Source organism: Salmo salar, chromosome 04, assembly GCF_965601325.2.
Source record: "Salmo salar chromosome 04, fSalSal1, whole genome shotgun sequence".
Classification (NCBI taxonomy): domain Eukaryota; kingdom Metazoa; phylum Chordata; class Actinopteri; order Salmoniformes; family Salmonidae; genus Salmo; species Salmo salar.
Genome location: NC_138294.1, coordinates 73,338,316 through 73,364,775, shown reverse-complemented (window position 1 = coordinate 73,364,775; position 26,460 = coordinate 73,338,316). Strand labels below are relative to the sequence as shown.

General features: G+C 44.3%; 1 protein-coding gene across 1 annotated transcript in view; it reads left to right on the top strand.

The window, feature by feature from the left end:
• The window catches only part of LOC106603713 (unconventional myosin-VIIa), an 80,968-nt gene that overhangs the window by 23,953 nt on the left and 30,555 nt on the right, over window positions 1–26,460 (top strand). Inside the window, exons 3-25 of the mRNA XM_014197732.3 lie at window positions 8,531–8,644; window positions 9,004–9,156; window positions 10,149–10,166; window positions 10,804–10,988; window positions 11,405–11,526; window positions 12,387–12,529; window positions 13,454–13,567; window positions 14,127–14,280; window positions 15,348–15,424; window positions 15,556–15,675; window positions 15,927–16,069; window positions 16,631–16,841; window positions 17,401–17,536; window positions 19,249–19,355; window positions 22,222–22,359; window positions 22,591–22,749; window positions 22,925–23,017; window positions 23,195–23,289; window positions 23,899–23,983; window positions 24,237–24,455; window positions 24,809–25,006; window positions 25,252–25,371; window positions 25,653–25,859. Of these exons, the coding sequence (XP_014053207.3) occupies window positions 8,531–8,644; window positions 9,004–9,156; window positions 10,149–10,166; window positions 10,804–10,988; window positions 11,405–11,526; window positions 12,387–12,529; window positions 13,454–13,567; window positions 14,127–14,280; window positions 15,348–15,424; window positions 15,556–15,675; window positions 15,927–16,069; window positions 16,631–16,841; window positions 17,401–17,536; window positions 19,249–19,355; window positions 22,222–22,359; window positions 22,591–22,749; window positions 22,925–23,017; window positions 23,195–23,289; window positions 23,899–23,983; window positions 24,237–24,455; window positions 24,809–25,006; window positions 25,252–25,371; window positions 25,653–25,859 (3,111 nt within the window). The remainder of the gene's footprint in view (window positions 1–8,530; window positions 8,645–9,003; window positions 9,157–10,148; window positions 10,167–10,803; window positions 10,989–11,404; window positions 11,527–12,386; window positions 12,530–13,453; window positions 13,568–14,126; window positions 14,281–15,347; window positions 15,425–15,555; window positions 15,676–15,926; window positions 16,070–16,630; window positions 16,842–17,400; window positions 17,537–19,248; window positions 19,356–22,221; window positions 22,360–22,590; window positions 22,750–22,924; window positions 23,018–23,194; window positions 23,290–23,898; window positions 23,984–24,236; window positions 24,456–24,808; window positions 25,007–25,251; window positions 25,372–25,652; window positions 25,860–26,460) is intronic.

Here is a 26,460-nt window from a genome sequence, read left to right as displayed (position 1 = left end):
CTGAACTGTATGTGGTGAGCTTTCCTGGCGCCCAGAGCTGCTGATGCATCACCCAAGTGGGTGCTACACATTGTGAAGGAGGAGAAGCCCAGTAGTTACATGACTCACGCTGGTTCCCAGAGTAGCCCTCTACATGATCGTCACTAGACTCTTCATCAATCATCTCCCTGACCACCTTCCTCTGATAAAGCCATGAACTGCCCCGCTTCATCTTTGGAGGATGCACTCAAAGACTTGTCCTCAATTGATTGACCTATCTATAGTCATAATGATGTATTACTTGTTTGTTTTTTGCTTTTGAAGCGCTTTGAGAGTCTTGTGAAAAGCGCTATAGAAATGTAATAAGTTATTATTATTATTATTATTATTAACCATGAAAAGGTAGGCTATCTCTCCCTTAGTTGTCTTTGAACATCAACAAGATCAACAACTAATGTTGGCCAGAGGGAGATGAGCTAAAATCTAATGAGGGAACAGTAGATAAACCCTCTCAAACTTTTTCGTCTAGTTGCCATCAAAATTGTACTGATAAACGATGGGGAATAGTAGCCTGCCCGCCTTTCTGCAGCTTGCCTGCTAATGGATGCTTTTCCTAACCCACATTTTGACAACTGAATGTAAACTGCCTGCCTACCTATTTGATTGATGCCAAATTCATTTGATTGACAAGTAAGAGATATGCTGTGAACGTCATTCAAGTTCAGCATAACTAGCTAGCAAAGTGATTCACATTTCTTACTAGCTAACCAAATGACACCTGCCTGTCTAGCTGTAGTCACAGAAAAACAATATGGGTGGGAAAAGTCGTCCACTCAACCTCTCGTACAATGACAACATCCTCCCATCAGCTAGCTAGCTAACGTTAGGCTCAGTGATTTTGTCTTGCTAAATAAATAGCTACATAAATAGATAAGCTAGCCTATTAGCCACGTTATGACTTTGATAATAGCCCTTGCTAGTTTGGTTGTATTGACATTCCCAGTCTTGGTTACATTCGTCTGTTTTATTCCAAAATATTGAGTCAAAACTGAAACAGTGCATCCCGAATGGCTGGAGGAAGCAAATGTATCAGGCCAGCTGTGATTTACAACCTGATAGCAATATTTGTTGGACTACCAATAAATATATTGGTGAATTATATGAGTCATGCATTGAACTGCATCCATCTATTCTGTCAACAATGTCATCCTTCCAAATAGAACCTATTTTTAAAGCCTCTCAGGAAGTTGGTTTTGTAGCATAAACTGAGAATTTGATAGTTTTTACTGATATTATGAAATTGTCTGTTTATTTCTGTCACGGGCTGGCTCGAGGAACAACAGGAGAGGTAGAGTCAGGCGCAGGAGACAGAGAGAGTTCGTGACCACACTTCTTTATTTGAAGCACTGTACGTGGTCGACAAGGTATAGGGGCGCAGCCCTGAACGATTCTGCGGTGGTGTACACAAAATAAAAGAAACCACTGGCAGAAGGAAAAACTAAATACACGTTCTTACGAACACACAAAACCCGGACAAGCAACACAATCACGTACAACCACATACATCCTACGCTAACCTAAATAACCCCCCCTTACTAATGACTAACCCAAAACAGGTGTGTGCCTACCTAGACCTAACCAAACGAAAGTGAAACAAAAAGGGATCGATGGTAGCTAGTAGGCCGGCGACGACGACCGCCGAGCTCCGCCCGGCCGAGGAGGGGCGCCACCATCCGTCACTGTCGTGACAATTTCATGTCTGCAAAGTAGTTAAAACGCTGTCAGTTCCACTTTAAATGGACGATAGGTAGCCTAGTGGTTAGAGCATTGGGCTAGTAACCGAAAGGTTGCAAAATCAAATCCCCGAGCTGACAAGGTAAAAATCTGTCGTTCTGCCTCTGAACAAGGCAGTTAACCCACTGTTCCCAGGCCGTCATTGAAAATAACAATTTGTTCTTAACTGACTTGCCTGGTAAAATAAAAAAAATATTATAATAAACCACAAGTGTTGCTCGGTTTGTGAATTCTCCAAACAGTGTTTGCACTTGGAAAATTAGAATAGTATGAATGCATATTATAATTTTCTGTAACCAAACATTCTAAATTAATGGGGGAATATGTTGTAATTACAGTAACTCCACTGATAAACATTGCCAAACAACTGACACAATGAAGCAAATAGTGTGCACGAATTGCCGGGAGTCAGTGGCAGTAGTAGAGAGAGATGTACAGCGTGTCTTTGCCACACATCCCTCCCCTTATTTGTAGTCTCTGGATTTGAAATTAAGCTCAAGACACATTCGTTCCACATAAGCAGCAACCTCATAAACATCGTCAGGACGTAACAGTCGTCCCTTCAACTGAAATCATTACGGTTCAGTATTTCAACCCACCCCCCTTAAACGCACACAGTACCCAAACTAATGGCAGAATGGCACATTCCAAATGAGCACTGGGTACATGATACATACTGTATTGACCAACATGTTATGTCCATTTGTTAAATGTAGATTGGCGGAGCAAATAAAGGAAAATCCAGTGGAGGCTCCTAAGAGCAGGAAGGGGAGGACCATCCTCCTCAGTGTATGTAAATTGTTAAACATTAAAAAAGTTATAATTTTTAGATAAAACTATACTAAATATATTCACGTTACCAAATAATTTATTAAAACACTGTTTCGCAATGAAGGTCTACAGTAGCCTTAGCAGCACTCTTTGGGGTAGCACCATGGTGTAGCCAGAGGACCGCTAGTTTCCGTCCTCCTCTGGGTACATTGAGTTCAATACAAAACCTAGGAAGCTCATGGTTCTCACCCCCTTCCATAGACTTACACAGTAATTATGACGACTTCCGGAGGACGTCCTCCAACCTATCAGAGCTCTTACAGCATGAACTGACATGTTGTCCACCCAATCAAAGGATCAGAGAATGAATAAAGTACTGAAAGCATAAGTTACAGCTAGCTAGCAGTGCAGTGTATAAAATGTGGTGAGTAATTGACTCAAAGAGAGAGAAAGACAATAGTTGAACAAATTCATTTCTTAAATTAAAGACAATGAAGAGAGAGCTAGCTATATTTTGTTGTATTTTTTTTAACTTTCACTTACATAGCTAGCTAATGCAGTTCAAACAACCAGCTCAACCAGAAAGGTATGCTATGTTAGCTAGCTGGCTAAGGCTATCCAACACTAGAACTCTTCCAAGTCAAAGTAAGCTTTCGGTTTTATTAATTTATTGCCACCGATGCCCGCCGCTGTAATCTGCTTGCTGTACACTGTACTGCATGATTGTAGTGGGTTTACTAACGTGTTAGTTCTAGTAGCTATGTTGACTATGACGTTAGCTAATATGGAGACAGTGATGTAGGCTGTGTGTAGCGGTTATGGTATGAAGGTTTGGCTTGGAAAGATTTTTTTCACCTGGTCACTTCCAGCTGTTGTGTTGTGCACTGAAGTCCTCAAGTGAAGGGAGAAGGTGAGAGGAGGAGAGCATGTAGATGCGAGAATGAATTATACAACAAGTAAAGTGATCATGCTGTTTGCATGAGGCTGCTATGAAAGAGAACTGTGTGTGCGGGTGATCAGGGGTGTATTCATTCTGTCGATTATGTTGAAAAACTTTTCTTAAACGGAAGCAAATGAAACATGGATAAACATACCTGAATTTCTCCAATAGAAACTAGCTAACTAGCTAGTTGTTGTCTTGTCCAGCTAACAATAACAGTGCTTGCTAACATTAAGTTAGCTAGTGTTTAGCTACATTGAAAGGAACTAACATTCTTCAAAGTCTGTTGACACAAGTGGCTAGCTAGCTAGATAACGTTAACATGCTGGATGTTTCTCATGTAATACCCTTGCGGTATGGATACCTTGAGAACAAGGTTCAGGGAAGATAAGACCATCGAGCCCAGCTAACATTAGCTAACATTAGCTAGCATGGAAAACTTACTTTCTATCTCCTGTGTTGATGTTTTTGTCTTGTTCACAACACTTTTTTTCTTTCATGGCAGTCTCTCATGTCTGCACACTGACCTTCTCGACATGTTCTTTGCGCACTGTCACTTGACGCCAGTCTCAACAAACCCCTCTGAGCGTATTGTGCAGACGGGTAGATGTTGACATGATGCCTTAATTTCTGTGATAAATAAATAATTTCACTGATCCAACAGTGAAACCCTTGCAAGGTTACATGATGGAATAAGAGTTTGTCAAATCAAATCAAATCAAATGTATTTATATAGCCCTTCGTACATCAGCTGATATCTCAAAGTGCTGTACAGAAACCCAGCCTAAAACCCCAAACAGCAAGCAATGCATGTGAAAGAAGTACGGTGGCTAGGAAAAACTCCCTAGGAAAAACTCCCTAGAAAGGCCAAAAACCTAGGAAGAAACCTAGAGAGGAACCAGGCTATGAGGGGTGGCCAGTCCTCTTCTGGCTGTGCAGGGTGGATATTATAACAGAACATGGTCAAGATGTTAAAATGTTCATAAATGACCAGCATGGTCAAATAATAATAATCATAGTAGTTGTCGAGGGTGCAACAAGCACGTCCGGTGAACAGGTCAGGGTTCCATAGCCGCAGGCAGAACAGTTGAAACTGGAGCAGCAGCACGGCCAGGTGGACTGGGGACAGCAAGGAGTCATCATACCAGGTAGTCCTGAGGCATGGTCCTAGGGCTCAGGTCCTCCGAGAGAAAGACAGAAAGAGAGAAAGAGAGAATTAGAGAGAGCATATTTCAATTCACACAGGACACCGGATAAGACAAGAGAAATACTCCAGATGTAACAGACTGACCCTAGCCCCCCGACACATAAACTACTGCAGCATAAATACTGGAGGCTGAGACAGGAGGGATCAGAAGACACTGTGGCCCCATCCGATGATACCCCCGGACAGGGCCAAACAGGCAGGATATAACCCCACCCACTTTGCCAAAGCACAGCCCACACACCACTAGAGGGATGTCTCCAACCACCAACTTACCGTCCTAAGACAAGGCCGAGTATAGCCCACAACGATCTCCGCCATGGCACAACCCAAGGGGGGGCGCCAACCCAGACAGGAAGACCACGTCAGTGACTCAACCCACTCAAGTGACGCACCCCTCCCATGGACGGCATGGAAGAACACCAGTAAGCCAGTGACTCAGCCCCTGTAAAAGGGTTAGAGGCAGAGAATCCCAGTGGAAAGAGGGGAACCGGCAAGGTAGAGACAGCAAGGGCGGTTCGTTGCTCCAGCCTTTCCGTTCACCTTCACACTCCTGGGCCAGACTATACTTAATCATAGGACCTACTGAAGAGATAAGTCTTCAGTAAAGACTTAAAGGTTGAGACTGAGTCTGCGTCTCTCACATTGGTAGGCAGGCCATTCCATAAAAATGGAGCTCTATAGGAGAAAGCCCTACCTCCAGCCGTTTGCTTAGAAATTCTAGGGACAATTAGGAGGCCTGCGTCTTGTGACCGTAGCGTACGTGTAGGTATGTACGGCAGGACCAAATCGGAAAGATAGGTAGGAGCAAGCCCATGTAATGCTTTGTAGGTTAGCAGTAAAACCTTGAAATCAGCCCTTGCCTTAACAGGAAGCCAGTGTAGGGAGGCTAGCACTGGAGTAATATGATCACATTTTTTGGTTTGGTATTTAGCACTAACTGAAGTTTGTTTAGTGCTTTATCCGGGTAGCCGGAAAGTAGAGCATTGCAGTAGTCCAGCCTAGAAGCATGGATTAATTTTCCTGCGTCATTTTTGGACAGAAAGTTTCTGATTTTTGCAATGTTACGTAGATGGAAAAAAGCTGTCCTTGAAACAGTCTTGATATGTTCTTCAAAAGAGAGATCAGGGTCCAGAGTAACGCCGAGGTCCTTCACAGTTTTATTTGAGACGACTGTACAACCATCCAGATTAATTGTCAGATTCAACAGAAGATCTCTTTGTTTCTTGGGACCTAGAACAAGCATCTCTGTTTTGTCCGAGTTTAAAAGTAGAAAGTTTGCAGCCATCCACTTCTTTATGTCTGAAACACAGGCTTCTAGCGAGGGCAATTTTGGGGCTTCACCATGTTTCATTGAAATGTACAGCTGTGTGTCGTCCGCATAGCAGTGAAATTTAACATTATGTTTTCGAATGACATCCCCAAGAGGTAAAATATATAGTGAAAACAATAGTGGTCCTAAAACGGAACCTTGAGGAACACCGAAATTTACAATTGATTTGTCAGAGGACAAACCATTCACAGAGACAAACTGATATCTTTCCGACAGATAAGATCTAAACCAGGCCAGAACTTGTCCATGTAGACCAATTTGGGTTTCCAATCTCTCCAAAAGAATGTGGTGATCGATGGCATCAAAAGCGGCACTAAGATCTAGGAGCACGAGGACAGATGCAGAGCCTCGGTCTGACGTCATTAAAAGGTCATTTACCACCTTCACAAGTGCAGTCTCAGTGCTTGTCCTATGAACATTTTAAGTGCATTTATAAACTATTATTTAACCAAGATTAATAGGCTTACAATTTGTCAAGTATGAATGACTATCTCACAATTTTAACCATAACTGTTTATTAATGTGTCTAATAATGTTTAATGTATGGTTAAGTAAATGCATGGTTAATTTATTTAACAATTTAAAGTATTTTTTGATGTCAACCATTTGCGAACTCGTTCATGCCATCGGGCCTGGGCATCAGACTCCAGAGCCCTTTATTGCAGAATTGTGTCATTGAGGTGGTCGGTTTTATTAAATTAACTAACACTTTTCACATGGCTGAAATATGGTGCGTTGGGATATGGTTGGGAAGCTATCGGAAACTTTAACATTTTTAACAAGCATGGTAACAAGCATTTGTTGTTACACCTCTGTAATTAGACTGCAGTTACCTCCAGTTACATGTTGTTATTACAGTGTAACTATGTATTATTACAATGAATTACAACATTTGATACAGGGTCATTCCATATGGAATTACACTGTAATAAGGTCCCTTAACCTCTATGGGCTAGGTGGGACGCAAGCGTCCCACCCGTGGTGCACTCCATCAACAGCAGGTGCATTTCAAGAGCGGCAAATTTGAATCCAAATAAATGTCAAAATTCAAATTTTTCAAACATACAACTATTTTACACCCTTTGAAAGATAAACATCTCCTTAATCTAACCACGTTTTACGATTTCAAAAAGGTTTTACGGCGAAAGCATAAATTTAGAGTATGTTAGGACAGTACATTTACAAGAGTTGTGTGTAATGTTTTGTCAATTCAAAGACAGGGTCACCAAAACCATAAAACCAGCTAAAATGATGCACTAACCTTTTACAATCTCCATCAGATGACACTCCTAGGACATTATGTTAGACAATGCATGCATTTTTAGTTCTATCAAGTTCATATTTATATCCAAAAACAGCGTTTTACTATGGCATTGATGTTGAGGAAATCGTTTCCCTCCAATAACCGGCAGTCAAGTCAGCACCACAAATTAAATAATTAAAATTAGAAAACATTGGTAAAATATTATATTGTCATTTAAAGAATTATAGATTTACATCTCTTGAACGCAATCAACTTGCCAGATTTAAAAATAACCTTACTGGGAAATCACACTTTGCAATAATCTGTGCACTGCGCCCAGAAAAATACGCGTTGCGATACAGACTAGGCGTCATGTTGGGGAGATCTAAAATCGAAAATACTATGTAAATAATCCATTACCTTTGATTCTCTTCATCAGATGTCACTTCCAGGTATCACAGGTCCATAACGAATGTAGTTTTGTTCAAAAAAGCTCATCATTTATGTCCAAAAATCTCCGTCTTGTTAGCACATGATCTAAGCCAGCCGGACTTCACTTCATGAACGAGGGGAAAAAATATATTTACGTTCGTTCAAACATGTCAAACGTTGTATAGCATAAATCATTAGTGCCTTTTTTAACCAGAACATGAATAATATTCAAGGTGGACGAATGCATTCTCTTTTATAACGTATTGGAACGAGGGTACCCAACATGAACTCGCGCGCCAGGTGTCTAATGGGCCATCATCGTTCCATGGCTCTTGTTCGGTCAGATCTCCCTCCAGAAGACTCAAAACACTTTGTAAAGGCTGGTGACATCTAGTGGAAGCAATAGGAAGTGCCAAAATATTCCTCAGCCCCTGTGTTTTTCAATGGCATAGGTTTAAAGGTAATACAACACATCAGGTATCCACTTCCTGTCAGAAAATGTCTCAGGGTTTTGCCTGCCAAATGAGTTCTGTTATACTCACAGACACCATTCAAACAGTTTTAGAAACTTTAGAGTGTTTTCTATCCATATATAATAAGTATATGCATATTCTAGTTACTGGGTAGGAGTGGTAACCAGATTAAATCGGGTATGTTTTTTATCCAGCCGTGTCAATACTGCCCCCTAGCCCTAACAGGTTAAAATGAAACATTATTGAGAAAATCTTTGTATGGCACTGCAGCTCTTGAAAAAACACTAGCACATTAACTTGCTGAAGGAGTTTCCTGAGAATTCCTTCCTGATTGCTGATTGTGTTTGTGGTTGCTTTCTAGGGGGACTATGTCTGGTTGGACCTTAAGACGGGCCGGGAGTTCGATGTCCCGGTGGGAGCCGTGCTCAAGCTCTGTGACTCGGGACAGATCCAGGTGCTGGATGACGAGGGGAGGGTAAGTCCACACAAGATGAGATGTTGACGGGACGTTGACACTACTTTGACAAGACGACGAGACATTAACGAGATTTTGACGAACAAGACTTTGGTCCTGTTCAAATGCATCCTTCCTTCCTCCCTTCCTTGAAGTAATCATGACATGACATTATTGGTAAAAGCAATGCCATGGAAAACTTGCCTACACCTATCCATTCATGTTTTATCAGTGATTACTTAATGGAAGGAAGAAGGAAAGGAGGATGCATTCAAACAGGGCCTTAAGCTTACTCTAACAAGCCCACATGGACGCACAGTAGCCTATGACACCATAGTTCCTCAATGGCTGTGACTGTACTGTAACGGTTCTCCCATCAGGAGCACTGGATCTCGCCCCAGAATGCCACCAACATTAAGCCCATGCACCCCACCTCCATCCACGGTGTGGAGGATATGATCCGCCTGGGAGACCTCAACGAGGCTGGCATCCTGCGGAACTTGCTCATCCGCTACAACGAGCGTGTCATCTATGTGAGTCCCCCCTGTAATACTGGCTGCTCGCTTTGGTACCACTACAAGACCATCATTTTCAGTGGTGTAAAGTACTTATGTAAAAATACTTTAAAGTACTACTTAAGTCGGTTTTTTTTGTATCTGTACTTTAATTTACTATTGATATTTGAAGATGGTCGAATTCACAAATTTATCAAGAGAACATCCATGGTCATCCCTGTTGCCTCTGATCTGGTGGACTCACTAAACACAAATGCTTCATTTGTAAATTGAGTATGCCCATGACTGTGCGTAAAAAAATATATATATATAAAGTCATGACGTCTGGTTTGCCTAATATAAGAAATATGAAATGATTTATGCTTTTACTTTTGATACTTAAGTATATTTAAAACCAAATACTTTTAGACTTTTACTCAAGTAATATTTTACTGGGTGACTTTTAAATTTACTTGAGTAATTTTCTATCTTTACAATTGTATGACAAATGGATACTTTTTCCACCATTGATAATTTTACAGCGTATGAGTCCTTCAAATTACAAGGAAGTATGGTTTAGAACATATTCTATGAAACATAGTGACCTTGTTTAGTGACATGTAGCTCATGTTGTTGATGGACTGTTATAGGGTTTTCCTTGTCTGTGGGGTTATTTGACTTACTTTCTTGGTTATACTGGCGTGTTAGTTCCCCTGGCCTCCACAACCCCCCAACACCACTGGTTCCTTATCTTCCCTGCCTGGCTGTGGTTCAATAGTTTGAACCAGCTTCTTCTCCTCATATCCTTTCCTCAGTATCACTGCTCTGGCAGGACACATGATGGAAACATGTTCAGTCTGTTGTGATATATGTGGTACTGGTGGTTAAGGAAGCTGTTATAGAGTATTGAGACCTATCCCTTGTATGTCCCCCCCCCCAGTTTGTCCCTCATCAACTTGTGCCTGTTTTGTGCTTTTTCCTTATACCTCTTTCCTCTCCCTCTTCATCCCCCTCCCTATCTCTCTGTATAGACAAATTGTGGGGGAAGGGTGAGTACAAACTACAGAGACAAGCATGCTCTATCCTATTTCTTTTTTTTAAAGCTAAAAAGGAACACGCTATCAAGCTAGCCCATGACATTAATGCTAGCACTTCTACTACTTTCCTTTTCTTCGCTGTCACTGAATGAATGGCTATATATAATCTCTTCTAGGCTGAAGGCTGAGCTCTGCTTCGTGCTTAACCTTTGATCCAGCTTGTTACGTGTGCTTTGACCATCGAAGCGTAAATGTTCAACACACGTGAACCTTTAGAACACAGCACAGCTTTGGCCTGCAGGCTTGGAAGTACAACAAATCATGGGTTATTATGACTGATTATTATGTCTAGATTATGTACATTAAGGGGATTTTCAATCTCAACTTCCAATGATTTTGTAGTTCTACATTTAAATGATCAATCTTCATCAGGATCACAATACATTATCTCAGTGATCACGAGCCTAGTGACTAGCCTAATCACAATCCCAGTGAAAGAAAGTGACAAACTGTGCTATCGCTAGCAACAAATCATGCTATCACTAGCGACAAATCAAGTTATCGCTAAATCCTCAGGGAGAACATGGTTGCCCTCATCTTGGCATGAACCTTGACCATTTCAACTTTTGACTTTGACCTCTGCCTGCAGACTTACACAGGGTCGATTCTGGTGGCGGTAAACCCTTACCAGCTGCTGCCCATCTACACTCCAGACCAGATCCGCCTGTACACCAATAAGAAGATTGGGGAGATGCCACCTCACATCTTTGCCATAGCAGACAACTGCTACTTCAACATGCAGAGGAACAACAAGGACCAGTGCTGCATCATCAGGTTAGTGTGTGTGTGTGTGTGTGTGTGTGTGTGTGTGTGTGTGTGTGTGTGCGCGTACGTGTGTGCGTGCGTGCGCCCATGCGTGCGTGCAAGAGTGTGTGAGTGTGTGCGCATTTGGGTTTCTCTATTTAAGTGTACATGTGTTTGAGTTTCTGTATTTACATGTGTGTGGTGTGTGTGCGTGCATGCGTGTCTGTCTGTCTGTCTGTCTGTCTGTCTGTCTGCCTGTCTGTCTGTCTGTCTGTCTGTCTGTCTGTCTGTCTGTCTGTCTGTCTGTCTGTCTGTCTGTCTGTCTGTCTGTCTGTCTGTCTGTCTGTCTGTCTGTCTGTCTGTCTGTCTGTCTGTCTGTCTGTCTGTCTGTCTGTGTATGCCTGCTTCTATACATAAAGTATTGCATCTCCTCCTGTGTTCCTCAGTGGTGAGTCTGGGGCAGGTAAGACAGAGAGCACCAAGTTGATCCTGCAGTTCCTGGCAGCCATCAGTGGACAACACTCCTGGATTGAGCAACAGGTCCTGGAGGCCAACCCCATACTGGAAGGTCAGACTCAACATTGAGATGAGACACTAGAATGGGCTATTAATGGCAGCCATCTTGGTCAAATTCCAAACCAGTTTAATTGTACAAATTTCCTGACCAAGATGGCCGTCTTGTAGTTATGTTTCCATGGATGCCAATGTCCATACCAGTATTCTATTGAATTTTGTGAGAGTAACTACAGTATATCCACTCAGCAGCACTGATGAAATGTAATAGCTAGGGGGCTTGCTGTCTGTCGCTGCCTTAGCCAACTTGTCCTCATGTTACTTGGGAAGGCAAATGTGGTGTGTAGAATGCAGAGATACTGTACACTCGCTCCAAGCTACCTCAGGGGCAGGTTTGGGGTTTGTTTCTGATTTGTAGGCTAGAATCACAGAAGCTGTGTAGGAAAAGCTGAACTTGGGATGCATTCTTCAAAGAGTCTTTGAAAGACAGATTCATGACTTGCGTGCTTTCCCTGGAACAAGTACAGGGGTGAAGGAAACACCTTCCAGGCCATGAGTAGTGATCTGACAATTTGGTGTAGAGCTTAAGTCAGGCAGGGCATTCATTCACCTTTCTATGCCAAGCTGGCATTAACACTTGGTTTGACCTGGAAATAACACAACAATTGGGCCTCCTATCCATGTCTAAAGCCTCATTTGCACGTTCTGAAGTTTCCGTCTGTGTACTCTACATGTGGACTGTATTAGCTATGTCTCTCTTAGCTAATGTGACTATCTGACCAGGGTTGGAAACCCTGGTATACTGCATGCCACAATACTCTTCAGGTCTCAGGCAAGGTGATTCATCATGTGAGCATTGTTCACTGAACTGCATCTGTTACACTAAGTCTGGACTTTAATCTTTCATCCATGCAGCGTTCGGGAACGCTAAGACCATCCGGAATGACAACTCCAGTCGTTTTGGGAAATACATCGACATCCACTTTAACAAGAGAGGTGCAATCGAGGGGGCAAAGATAGAACAGTATCTTCTGGAGAAATCCCGAGTCTGCAGACAGGTAAGGTTACAGGTGAGAGTGGCTATAGGGTTTGCAGACAGGTAAGGGTCCAGGGGGGAGGGGCTATAGGGTCTGCAGACAGGTAAGGGTCCAGGGGGGAGGGGCTATAGGGTCTGCAGACAGGTAAGGTTGCAGGTGGGAGGGGCTATAGGGTTTGCAGACAGGTAAGGGTCCAGGGGGGAGGGGCTATAGGGTCTGCAGACAGGTAAGGGTCCAGGGGGGAGGGGCTATAGGGTCTGCAGACAGGTAAGGTTGCAGGTGGGAGGGGCTATAGGGTTTGCAGACAGGTAAGGGTCCAGGGGGGAGGGGCTATAGGGTCTGCAGACAGGTAAGGTTGCAGGTGGGAGGGGCTATAGGGTTTGCAGACAGGTAAGGGTCCAGGGGGGAGGGGCTATAGGGTCTGCAGAAAGGTAAGGTTCCAGGGGGGAGGGGCTATAGGGTCTGCAGACAGGTAAGGATCCAGGGGGGAGGGGCTATAGGGTCTGCAGACAGGTAAGGATCCAGGGGGGAGGGGCTATAGGGTCTGCAGACAGGTAAGGATCCAGGGGGGAGGGGCTATAGGGTCTGCAGACAGGTAAGGTTCCAGGGGGGAGGGGCTATAGGGTCTGCAGACAGGTAAGGATCCAGGGGGAGGGGCTATAGGGTCTGCAGACAGGTAAGGATCCAGGGGGAGGGGCTATAGGGTCTGCAGACAGGTAAGGGTCCAGGGGGAGGGGTTATAGGGTTTGCAGACAGGTAAGGGTCCAGAGGGAGGGGCTATGGGGTCCAGGGGGAGGGGCTATAGAGTGGAATAGAACAGTACATACTGGAGAAGTCTCGAGTTTGCAGACAGTTTCCCATTTTGACAGTTTTCTTCCATTTTGACAGTTTTCTTTCGTTTTGTACCCTATGAACTCGACCCTGCTGTGTTATTCTCCTCTCCAGGCTGCGGATGAGAGGAACTACCACATCTTCTACTGTATGTTGCGGGGCATGGCCCCAGAGCTGAAGACCAAGCTGGGCCTGGGCCTCGCCACTGACTACTCCTACCTCACCATGGTGAGTAGTGGGTGTGAGCGGGGTGTGTGTGCATGCGTCTAGCTCCTACTGTTTATGTGTATACCGGTGTGTGTGTGTGCGTGTATGAGTTTATTTATATAACTCACAGTATATATCAAATCCAATGTTATTTGTCACGTACACAGTTTACAGCAGGTATAAAAGGTGCAGCAAAATGCTCATGTGCTAACTCCCTCAATATTGCAGTACAATAACCAATATCAATAGGCCGTGATGACCTAAAGGATTACTCCAGCATCCTGTCGGCCATGAAGGTGCTGATGTTCACAGAGACAGAGAACTGGGAGATCTCCAAGTTCCTGGCGGCCATCCTGCACATGGGCAATAATGAACGGCTATACAGTATAGATAATGAATGGATATACAGTATAGATAATGAACGGCTATACAGTATAGATAATGAACGGCTATACAGTATAGATAATGAATGGATATACAGTATAGATAATGAACGGCTATACAGTATAGATAATGAATGGATATACAGTATAGATAATGAATGGCTATACAGTATGTGTATGTGTGTGTCCCTCTCCAGGGGAAATGTACAAAATGTGATGGCCGTGATGACCTAAAGGATTACTCCAGCATCCTGTCGGCCATGAAGGTGCTGATGTTCACAGAGACAGAGAACTGGGAGATCTCTAAACTACTGGCGGCCATCCTGCACATGGGCAACCTGCGCTACGAGGGTGGGCAGAGGTGGCCATTTTGGAAAGAGAGTGTTGACGCACAATACAATGCCTTCAAACTCGACACAGGAGCTGGGCAGCTATATATAAAAAAAGGCTTATGTTCATGCACTGTTTGCTGCTCCCACAAGTGATCTTTTAAATATTGAAAGTGTTATAAAAGATCACTTGTGGGAGCAGCAAAAGTGAGGGGATATTACCCTTGAGGAAGTTGTTAATCCCTGTCTTGTTCTCACTTGAATTTGGTTACATGTTTACAGAGGGGTAGTCTTCCAAAACTGACAAGTTAGCTATTGAGTTAGAAGTTATAAATGCACTTGGATAATTGACTTACATAATTGACTTGAAGGGTTTCATTCTAAAACGCTATATATCCATTTTCAGAAATGTTGGTAAATTAGATTGCTTAAAGAAATTATGAAAGAGATTGGTGTTTTTTCACAAACTAATCATGGCATGGGGATCTTAAAATCTATCACTTGATGGTTTCAATTCAGCGAGACAAATAATCATGTTTTGTTGCAAAACACTATGTATCCGCCTCACTCACAGATGAATGAGTAGTACTGCTAGGTTTTACATAGCTAAATGTGATAAATAACTACATTTGTAATAAATAACTGTACAAATGATACATTTGTGTCATCAATAAAATGTGTTTATTTTTTTATGAATCTATACAATAATATAAGATCCGTATGTAAAATATTTACATTTTAGTCGTTTAGCAGATGCTCTTATCTAGAGCAACTTACAGTAAGTGCATTCATCTTAAAATAGCTAGGTGAGACAACCACATATCACAGTCCAATATAAAGGATACGAACATTCCATTCCAGCTAAACAATGGATATATAGCATTTTACAACAAAACCCATTTTAATACACATCTGAAATGTAGAAATAAGAAATCTGAGAACAGTAATATTTTACACAAACATGAAAGTACCCATAACAAATCATTTGGGATGAAAAAATACAGATGTGGTGGATATAGTGTTTTGGAACAAAACTCTTCACTTGCTTTCCCCCTTTTCTCCCCCTTGCAAACACATACACTCCAACAGCCCATACCTATGACAACCTGGATGCCTGTGTGGTGGTGCGATCTCCAGACCTGTCCACTGCTGCATCTTTGATGGAGGTGGGTAGTAGTAACTTACCTGTACACCATCTCTGTGCTGGGCTTGTACTGTAGAGTTCATCACAGTGTTTGAGTATTGTATTGTTGTACTCTACTACAGTATGTTGTTGTGTTGTTGTATTGTTGTGTAGGTGGACCCTAAGGACGTGATGTCATGTCTGACCACGCGTACCCTGATCACCCGGGGCGAGAGTGTGTCCACTCCCCTCAGCATGGAACAGGGCCTGGATGTCAGGAACGCCTTCGTCAAGGTCAGGACCCTCACACACACGCATGCAATGGAACACGCACACATTTTAGTATCAAAGTGAGAACAGACACACACTCTCACACACACTAATAAATCTGTTCCTTCACAGAAGGTTAATGTTCCCTGTTGTCTAATGAAAACTGTCTCTCCCTAAGTATCTACGGGAGCTTGTTTGTGTACACACACACACACACACAAAACAACAACAACACACACACACAGTGTAAATGAAAATCGTCCCTCCTGTCCCAGGGTATCTATGGGAGGCTGTTTGTGTGGATCGTGGACAAGATCAACGCGGCCATCTTTAGACCTCCGTCCTGTGAGAGTAAGATCGTAAGGAGATCCATCGGCCTGCTCGACATCTTCGGCTTTGAGAACTTTACTGTCAACAGGTGGGTCCTCTCACTGACCCAAGCTTTGGGGATGTTGTAGTCATTTGTTTCAAATTCTAAAGTCTAAAAGCTTTCTTGTCCATTTAGGGTACATTAGAACTGAACGTGACATGACATACCATGACATAATCATTGTTATGATTTCCATTCTCTGTTGAAAACTTGGATGACAATAATATGTGCCCGACTGAAGTCAGACGATAGCACCAGCCTGAAGCACCCGACTGAAGTCAGACGATAGCACCAGCCTGAAGCACCCGACTGAAGTCAGACGATAGCACCAGCCTCTTTATTTGATTTGGCGGTTGACATGCTCACTGCAGGGTTTACCAGTATAGCTGAACTCGATTGGCTGTCCAGTGACCGGCTCTGGCTACATTCCTTCCCTGTTGCTTTGAGAAGCTGTGCATCAATTTTGCCAATGAGAATCACACACAACCTCACACACACTTGAACCACACACACACTGACACATTTTACTATCAAAATGAGGACACACACACACACACCCCTAAATGAATTGGCTGCAGAATGACTCACTATGTTCCTTCTTCCCTGAAGCTTTGAGCAGCTGTGCATCAACTTTGCCAATGAGAACCTGCAGCAGTTCTTTGTGAGGCATGTGTTCAAGCTGGAGCAGGAGGAGTACAACCTAGAAGACATCAACTGGCAACATATCGAGTTCACCGACAACCAGGATGCCCTGGATATGATCGCCAATAAACCCATGAACATCATATCTCTCATAGACGAGGAGAGCAAGTTCCCCAAGGTACAGTACCAATATGGCATCTTACCATTGTCGGTCAATTCATATGCATATTGAGTTTAGGTATTGTAAGAGGGGGTGGACAGGTACAGGCACTATAAAGTTTTTTTTAAACCCTGTAACAAGGTACCGATTTTGTGACAGATTATCACTAGGAGTCATGCAGAGAGAATTGCCGTATTGCATACCAAGACCACGGTGCAACTAAACGTTTAAATTGGAACCTGATTATGACTTTGCCTTTGAATGGGTTATAAAGTGCTATTGAATTGTATTTGTTTGTGGTCACAAACTTTAAGGGTGCGTCCGAGATAGCACCCTAATCCTTAGCACCCTAATAATATAATATATACCATTTACCAATCACTTTTATCCAAAGCAGCTTACATGCAAAGCAGCATACATGCATACATTTTACATACGGGTGGTCCCGGGAATCGAACCCACTATCCTGATGTTGCAAGCGCAATGCTCTTCCAACTGAACTACATAGGACCACATAGGGAAGAGGTTATAATTTCAGACGCAGCTTAAATGTTTTTTCTCTGTTTGTGTCTCTCAGGGAACAGACGCCACCATGTTGTATAAAATCAACTCTCAGCACAAACTCAACACCAACTACCACCCTCCTAAGAACACCTACATGACCCAGTTTGGCATCCAGCACTTTGCTGGGGTGGTCCACTACGAGACCAGAGGTAGGCCTATTCTAAGGCATTGGCTTCATACTCAACCCAATGCTTACATGTATACCTCTAAGTCATTGCAATCACATAAGAATGTCACCAATGCTCCATGTAGTAGGATCTGGTTGGTTCATGGTCAGAAGAAAAACTATTGAACTCCAGCAAGTTGGTCAAATGCTCAATATCAAATCAAGCCCTAGCCCCTACACCACAGAAAGGATCTGTCAGGTGTAACCCCTAGCCCCTACACCACAGAAAGGATCTGTCAGGTGTAACCCCTAGCCCCTATACCATAGAAAGGATCTGTCGGGTGTAACCCCTAGCCCCTACACCATAGAAAGGATCTGTCAGGTGTAACCCCTAGCCCCTACACCACAGAAAGGATATGCCAGGTGTAACCCCTAGCCCCTACACCACAGAAAGGATCTGTCAGGTGTAACCCCTAGCCCCTATACCATAGAAAGGATCTGTCGGGTGTAACCCCTAGCCCCTACACCACAGAAAGGATCTGTCAGGTGTAACCCCTAGCCCCTACACCACAGAAAGGATCTGTCAGGTGTAACCCCTAGCACCTACACCACAGAAAGGATCTGTCAGGTGTAACCCCTAGCCCCTACACCATAGAAAGGATCTGTCAGGTGTAACCCCTAGCCCCTACACCATAGAAAGGATCTGTCAGGTGTAACCCCTAGCCCCTATACCATAGAAAGGATCTGTCAGGTGTAACCCCTAGCCCCTACACCACAGAAAGGATCTGTCAGGTGTAACCCCTAGCACCTACACCATAGAAAGGATATGCCAGGTGTAACCCCTAGCACCTATACCACAGAAAGGATATGCCAGGTGTAACCCCTAGCACCTACACCATAGAAAGGATCTGTCAGGTGTAACCCCGCTAGGGCGCCGGGCTAGTACCATAGAAAGGATCTGTCAGGTGTAACCCCTAGCCCCTACACCACAGAAAGGATCTGTCAGGTGTAACCCCTAGCCCCTATACCATAGAAAGGATCTGTCAGGTGTAACCCCTAGCCCCTACACCACAGAAAGGATCTGTCGGGTGTAACCCCTAGCCCCTACACCATAGAAAGGATCTGTCAGGTGTAACCCCTAGCCCCTATACCATAGAAAGGATCTGTCAGGTGTAACCCCTAGCCCCTACACCACAGAAAGGATCTGTCAGGTGTAACCCCTAGCCCCTATACCACAGAAAGGATCTGTCGGGTGTAACCCCTAGCCCCTACACCATAGAAAGGATCTGCCAGGTGTAACCCCTAGCACCTACACCATAGAAAGGATCTGCCAGGTGTAACCCCTAGCCCCTACACCATAGAAAGGATCTGCCAGGTGTAACCCCTAGCACCTACACCATAGAAAGGATCTGCCAGGTGTAACCCCTAGCACCTACACCATAGAAAGGATATGCCAGGTGTAACCCCTAGCACCTACATCATAGAAAGGATCTTCCAGGTGTAACCCCTAGCCCCTACACCATAGAAAGGATATGCCAGGTGTAACCCCTAGCCCCTACACCACAGAAAGGATATGCCAGGTGTAACCCCTAGCCCCTACACCATAGAAAAGATATGCCAGGTTTAAGCAATGTGGTAATAGCTCCCCCTCCAATAGACTCCATGTACAGTTTCTCCACAATTGCATAGGTAAGGGGTCGGGCTAGGGGTTGTTTTGGAATTGTTTTGGAATTACTGACTCCAGTGTTGTTTCAGGCTTCTTGGAGAAGAATCGTGACAGCCTCCATACTGACATCATCCAGCTCGTACACTCCTCCAAGAACAAGTTCATCAAGCAGATCTTCCAGGCTGATGTCGCCATGGTGAGAGATAACGTGTCTGGTGGTCGCATAGTGATGATGTAATGATGAATGTATTTTCCCCACTCACTCCGCCAGGCTGTGTCCACTAAGCAAGAGGGAGAAAGGCTAAGAATAGGCCATGAAAGCAAATGGTGGAATTCCAGACAAGGTTTCGACCATAGAATACAATAACTAGAATGTGCCTCCCCAGTCAAGTCAATGGGTCTGTAGTGGTTAGACTGGTGGCCATTTTATAAGTCTACTCACTTCTTTCTCTATGGTTATGACATCTTTTGTGGCCCATAGTCAGGGGCTTCCTGTTTCCCAGTGATGATGTCATCAAGCGATCACTCTCGATTCTTACTCTTCTTTGCTATTCTTCTTTCACATACTGTAGCATTAGGCATGGCTAATACCACCACTCCCTTCTCTTCGTCTCTCAATCTTCCTCTGTCATTCTCTCCATTTCTCTGTTTGTGGTTGTGTTCTATGGTTCTGTCTGGCCACAGTTTCTTTGTGGCTATCTGCCGCCCACCACTCCTCCTCCGAAGGTAAACAACGGCCATTCCTACTGTGGTAAAACCCAGATCCCACTGCTGCCACCAATGTCAAACCTTGTGTAGCTTGTGCTTACCCCAAAACCCCCTCCATCCATCCATCCTCTGTGGAACTCAAACCTTTCGGTCCCTCTTTCTTTTCAGTCTTCACCCCAGTGATACTAATATTAAAACAGTGATTCTCAAATATTTTATCCTGTGGCCACATCATTTGACACTGCGACCAAGCATGAACTGACCACAACCCGCCAGGGGGTCCTGACCGACTATTTGAGAAACACTGTTATTTAAAGTGGTGTTTAGAGTTTACACCTACATTTAAACAATCTGTAGGATTCCCTGCTGTAAAATGTTCACTTAAATGTATGCTATACTGTATACAGTACTCATTCAAGGGTTTTTCTTTATTTTTACTATTTTCTACATTGTAGAATAATAGTGAAGACATGAAATAACTCATATGGAATCATGTAGTAACCAAAAAAAGTGTTAAACAAATCAAAATATATTTTATATTTGAGATTCTTCAAAGTAGCCACTCTTTGCCTTGATGACAGCTTTGCACACTCTTGGCATTCTCTCAGCCAGCTGCATGAGGTAGTCACCTAGAATACATTTCAATTAACAGGTGTGCCTTGTTAAAAGTTAATTTGTGGAATTTCTTTCCTTCTTAATGCGTTTGAGCCAATCAGTTGTGTTGTGACAAGGTAGGGTTGGTATACAGAAGATATCCCTATTTGGTAAAAGACCAAGTCCATATTATGGCAAGAACAGCTCAAATAAGCAAAAAGAAACGACAGTCCATCGTTACTTTAAAACATGAAGGTCAGTCAATGCGGAAAACTTCAAGAAATTTGAATTTTTCTTCAAGTGGAGTCGCAATAACCATCAAGCACTATGATGAAACTGGCTTTCATGGGGACCGCCACAGGAAAGGAAGACCCAGAGTTACCTCTGCTGCAGAGGATATGTTCTTTAGAGTTACCTGCATCTCAGATTGCAGCCCAAATAAATTATTTCCAGAGTTCAAGTAACAGACACATCTCAACATCAACTGTTCAGAGGAGACTGTGTGAATCAGGCCTTCATGGTCAAATTGCTGCAAAGAAACAAAAGGACACCAATAATGAGAAGAGACTTGCTTGGGCCAAGAAACACGAGCAATGAACATTAGACCGGTGGAAATCTGTCCTTTGGACTGATGAGTCCAAATTTGAGATTTTTGGTTCCAACCGCCGTGTCTTTGTGAGACGCAGAGTAGGTGATCGGATGATCTTTGCATGTGTGGTTCCCACCATGGAGCATGGCGGTATCAGACCTCAGGAAAAGACCCAGTTGCACACAGTTCGAAATAACAAATGTTTATTTACGAAACAGGGGGTAGGTAAACGACAGGTCAAGGGCAGGCAGAGGTCAGTAATCCACGGCAGAGTCCGAAAAGTACAACACGGCAGGCAGACTCAGGGTCAGGGCAGGAAGAATGGAAGAAAAAAAAAAGTGAGAACTTGAAAACAGGAACTAACAAGAAACAGGAGTAAGGGAAAAACCGCTGGTAGGCTTGAAGAGACAAGACGAACTGGCAACAGACAAACAGAGAACACAGGTATAAATGCATCGGGGATAATGGGGAAGATGGGTGACACCTGGAGGGGAGGTGGAGACAAGCACAAAGAAAGGTGAAACAGATCAGGGAGTGACAGGAGGAGGAGGTGTGATGGTGTCGGGGTGCTTTGCTGGTGACACTGTCAGTGATTTATTTAGAATTCAAGGCACACTTAACCAGCATGGCTACCACAGCATTCTGCAGCAATACGCCATCCCCTCTGGCTTGCGCTTAGTGGGACTATAATTTGTTTTTCAACAGGACAATGAACCAAAACACACCTCCAGGCTGTGTAAGGGCTATTTGAACAAGAAGGAGAGTGATGGAGTGCTGAAGTAGATGACCTGATGGTTTGGGATGATTTGGACCGCAGAGTGAAGGAAAAGCAGCCAACAAGTACTCAGCATATGTGGGAACTCCTTCAAGACTGTTGGAAAAGCATTCATCATGAAGCTGGTTGAGAGAATGCCAAGAGTGTGCAAAGCTTTCATCAAGGCAAAGGAGGCTACTTTGAAGAATCTCAAATATAAAATATATTTTGATTCGTTTTTTTTGGTTACTACATGATTCCATGTGTTATTTCATAGTTTTGATATCTTCACTATTATTCTACAATTTAGAAAATAGTACAAATAAAGAAAAACCTTGAATGAGTAGGTGTGTCCAAACTTTTGACTGGTACTGTAAATGTGTGTGTGTGTGTGCGTGTTCGTATGTGTTTTGGCAGGGTGTGGAGACCAGGAAGCGTTCCCCTACTCTGAGCAGCCAGTTCAAGCGTTCTCTGGAGCTGCTGATGAGAACCCTCAATGCGTGTCAGCCTTTCTTCGTCCGCTGCATCAAACCCAACGAGCTCAAGAAACCCATGGTGAGTCAAACCTGAGGAACATACTAGCATGAAATATTGTGTGTTTGTGTGTGTGTGCACGTGTGTACCTGCCTGTGTGTGTGCACATGCCTGTGTATCTGTGTGTTTGTGTGTGTGTTTGTGTGCGTGTTCGCATCCATGCTTGTGTGTGTCACGATGTTCGTTTACCATTCTCTTACGGCTGGCTGTTCACTTTGTTAACTCTGTCCGTCTGACTGTCTGTCCATCTAGCTGTTTGACAGGGAGCTGTGTGTGCGTCAGCTGAGGTACTCTGGGATGATGGAGACCATTCGTATCAGGCGCGCCGGTTACCCCATCAGATACACCTTCGGAGAGTTTGTAGACCGCTACCGCGTTCTCATGCCCGGAGTCAAACCTGCAAACAGACAGGTGAGCAGAGCTGGACCCTGTTCATTAGGCACCAAACGAAAGAAACCAGACTGAAACAGGGAGGGCCTCCTGGACTTGTCCAATAAGAAAATGATATTACTATGTTCTGTTACTCTACTTCAGGATGGCTATTGGTTGAGAGAGGTATCATTCATCCCCTGCTGTTTTCTCATAGGAGGACCTGAGAGGGACTTGTCAGAAGATAGTGGAGGCAGTTCTTGGACGAGATGATGACTGGCAGATTGGGAAGACCAAGATCTTTCTCAAGGTGTCTGGATTTTATAGATTGCAAATCGACATGCTTATCTGGTTGATAAACAACATATTTTCACCTACATTATTACACAAATGACATACTACAATAAAACAATGCTCTCTCTCTCGCCTCTCCCCCCATCCTCTCTCTCTCTCTCTATGTCGCTCCTCCCCTCCCTCTCCATTTCAGGACCACCATGACATGCAGCTGGAGATAGAGAGGGACAAGGCCATCACCGACAAGGTCATCCTTATTCAAAAGGCTGTAAGAGGAATGAAGGAGAGGTGAGGAAGAAGGGGAGAGAGGGGAGGGTTGAGAGTGAAGGGTATAGAGAGACAGGGGGAGAGGAGGAGGGAGGAGGAGGAGAGGGGGACAAGGGAGAAAGGACAGAGGCGGGGAGTGAGGGAGGAGGAGAAGAAGGGAACAATGGAGGAAGGGAGGGTGAGGAGGGGGAGTGGGGGACAAGGGAGAAAGGACAGAGGCGGGGAGTGAGGGAGGAGGAGAAGAAGGGAACAATGGAGGAAGGGAGGGTGAGGAGGAGGAGAGGGGACAGGCGGTGGGGGTGGAGAGCAGAGGAGGGGCAGTGAGGGAGGAGGAGAAGAAGGGAACAATGAAGGAAGGGAGAGTGAGGAGGAGGAGAGGGGACAGGCGGTGGGGGTGGAGAGCAGAGGGGCAGTGAAGGATCCTCTTCAAATTGATAACTTTATTTTGTTTATCCATATTTTATGGACTTTTTTAAATTTACTTTCTTCCTAATAGTTCTAATTCGGATACTGCCGTTGAATTGACTGGACATGTTAATGCACATACTGTATGTTGTGGTTGAGCACTACAGAATGCTATCATATGTTTTTATATGCATCTCTCCCTCTCTCCCCCTGTGTGTTTTCCAGGACTAACTTCCTGAGGGTGAGGAGGTCAGTGACACTCATTCAGAAGACATGGCGTGGCTATCGGTGCAGGAAGGACTACAGTGCAGTGAGTTCCTCTATCTCCATGGTTACTGACATTTCACAATCATCCATTTCCTGGACGGTTCACTTGGACGTATCCCTGGCCAGGAATGACATTCATTCCCTCATTGGACGTTCCTTAAAAGCATGTCCCATGGTTACTGAGTTATGGGTTGTAGTTATGGTTGCTATAATGTTATTGTTGTGTTATATTGGTGTAGTTATGTTGTTAGAACTCTATATTTGTGTTATATTGGTGTTTGGTGTCTCCTATCCAGATGAGGGTGGGCTTCCTGCGCCTCCAAGCCCTCTATAGGTCAAGGAAACTCTTTGTCACCTACCGATTGGCCAAAACGCGCGTCACCCAAATACAGGCCCGTTGCCGTGGTTTCATGGTGAGGCGGTCCTTTTGGCGGCAGCTGCATGCGGTGATCACCATCCAGGCGTATGCCCGGGGTATGATAGCGCGGAGGGTTACCCAGAGACTCAGGGCAGAGGTAAGATATTACACTACTTAAATGCATACTCATACACACAGAGGTAGACACACACACAGCAAATCAACAGGGCTAAAGTAAGGCAGGAGGGGCAAAATATAAGACTCATACTGTATGTCCTGTAGTGTAACAGAGCAGAAACTCAGTGACTGAAAACACACAGATATCTTTAGGTTATTGTACTTTCATGGACTCAAGGCTATTTTATCTAAGCTCCTTTGCTTCTGCTTTTTCAATTTACTGAATATTTTGTTACCTGTTAACTTCCTGTTACATTACTTTGACATCTAGGAATATTTAAATACATTTAAGAGATTTTGTAAGTAATTAAACAACTCTTGCCCCTTTCTCAGCACCGGCGGCGTCAAGAGGCGGAGGGCCAGCGTCTGGCTGAGGAGGAGCGCCTGATGAATCAGATGACGGCGCGGCGGGCGCGGGCTGAAGCCGAGAGGAGTCACCAGGAGCGCCTGGCCGAGCTGACCCGTCAGGAGGAGCAGAGGGAGAAGGAGGCACGGGAGGAGGCACGACGGAAGAAGGAGCTGGTGGAACAGGTATCTGAAGCAGCTAATTGGTTACCTAGAGGTGAATCTTAACTTCTACTTTAGACAAATGTTCACTTATTCATGCATTGGTGTCAATGAGCCAAAATGGACTGTAATGTGACAATGACCAGCGATGTGGCAAGACAGCACACACAGGTCAATCAGGGACCAGGCTACACATACTGGAGCTACCTTGTGTTATATGTTTGATATTGTCCATTGTTTGTGTTAATAACTCAACCTCAACCCAACAGGTGGAGCGGGAGAGGCAGCAGCCAGTGGACCACTCAGACATGGTGGACCAGATGTTTGGCTTCCTGGGGAACACAGGGGCACTGCCAAACCTGGAGGGACAGGGGCCGGCCGGCTTCGAGGTGAGTAGGGTTGTAGATGTAAGGTGTGTGTGTGTGTGTGTGTGTGTGCCTTGGTGTATAGGCTATGTCTGTGTGTGTGCGTGGGTGGGTGCACCTGCCTGTCTGCCTGCCTCCATGCATGCCTCTGTGTCTCTGTGCCTGCTTCCCTCCCTCTGTGCATGCCACTGTGTCTCTGTGCCTGCTTCCCTCCCCCCGTGCATGCCTCTGTGCCTCTGTGCCTGCTTCCCTCCCCCCGTGCATGCCTCTGTGTCTCTGTGCCTGCTTACATGGGTGTGTTATAGGACCTGGAGGTGGCTCCGCGGGCCGAGGGGGAGGAGGAGGACTTGGACGAGGCTCTCCCTCTGCCTGACGATGAGGAAGAAGACCTGTCGGAGTACAAGTTCTCTAAGTTTGCCGCCACCTACTTCCAGGGCACCACCACACACACCTATGTGCGGCGCCCGCTCAAACAGCCGCTGCTCTTCCACGAGGACGAGGGTGACCAGCTGGTGAGTTGACCTGACTTTTGACCTTTGACCTATTGTGTGTTTTTGCCGGTGTGGTCCTACAGCTTTTCACATGAGCCTGAGTCATGAGTTTCTCATTCAACATTAACACAACCCCACAAAAGCTACCCCCCTTACAAATTAATTATTAATATCCCCCAGAATTAGCATGTTTTACATTTCCTGCACAAATCTTCATGGAGTTACACAATCAATTTCAGACACCTTTATATAAGTGATAACTTTCTGGGTCAAAATACAATCTGAGATCTACCGCTCAGATTTTTTAAAAACATGACCTAAAAAACGTAAGCCTATGAAACATTAACCAATTAAAAACTGTTCTATAACAATGAGGTTTGTGCACTAGGCTATAGGCCTAATACATAATCACTGCATGTTGGCTTTGCTTGAATTGCCCTGCCAATGTTGTTGTTCCAGACCATTTTGAAATGATATTTCAAGATTGTTGGTACATCAAATCAAATGTTATTGGTCACATACACATGTTTAGCAGATGTTATTGCGGGTGTAGCGAAATGCTTGAGCTTCTAGTTCCGACAGTGCAGTAGTATCTAACAAGTAATATCTAACAATTACACAA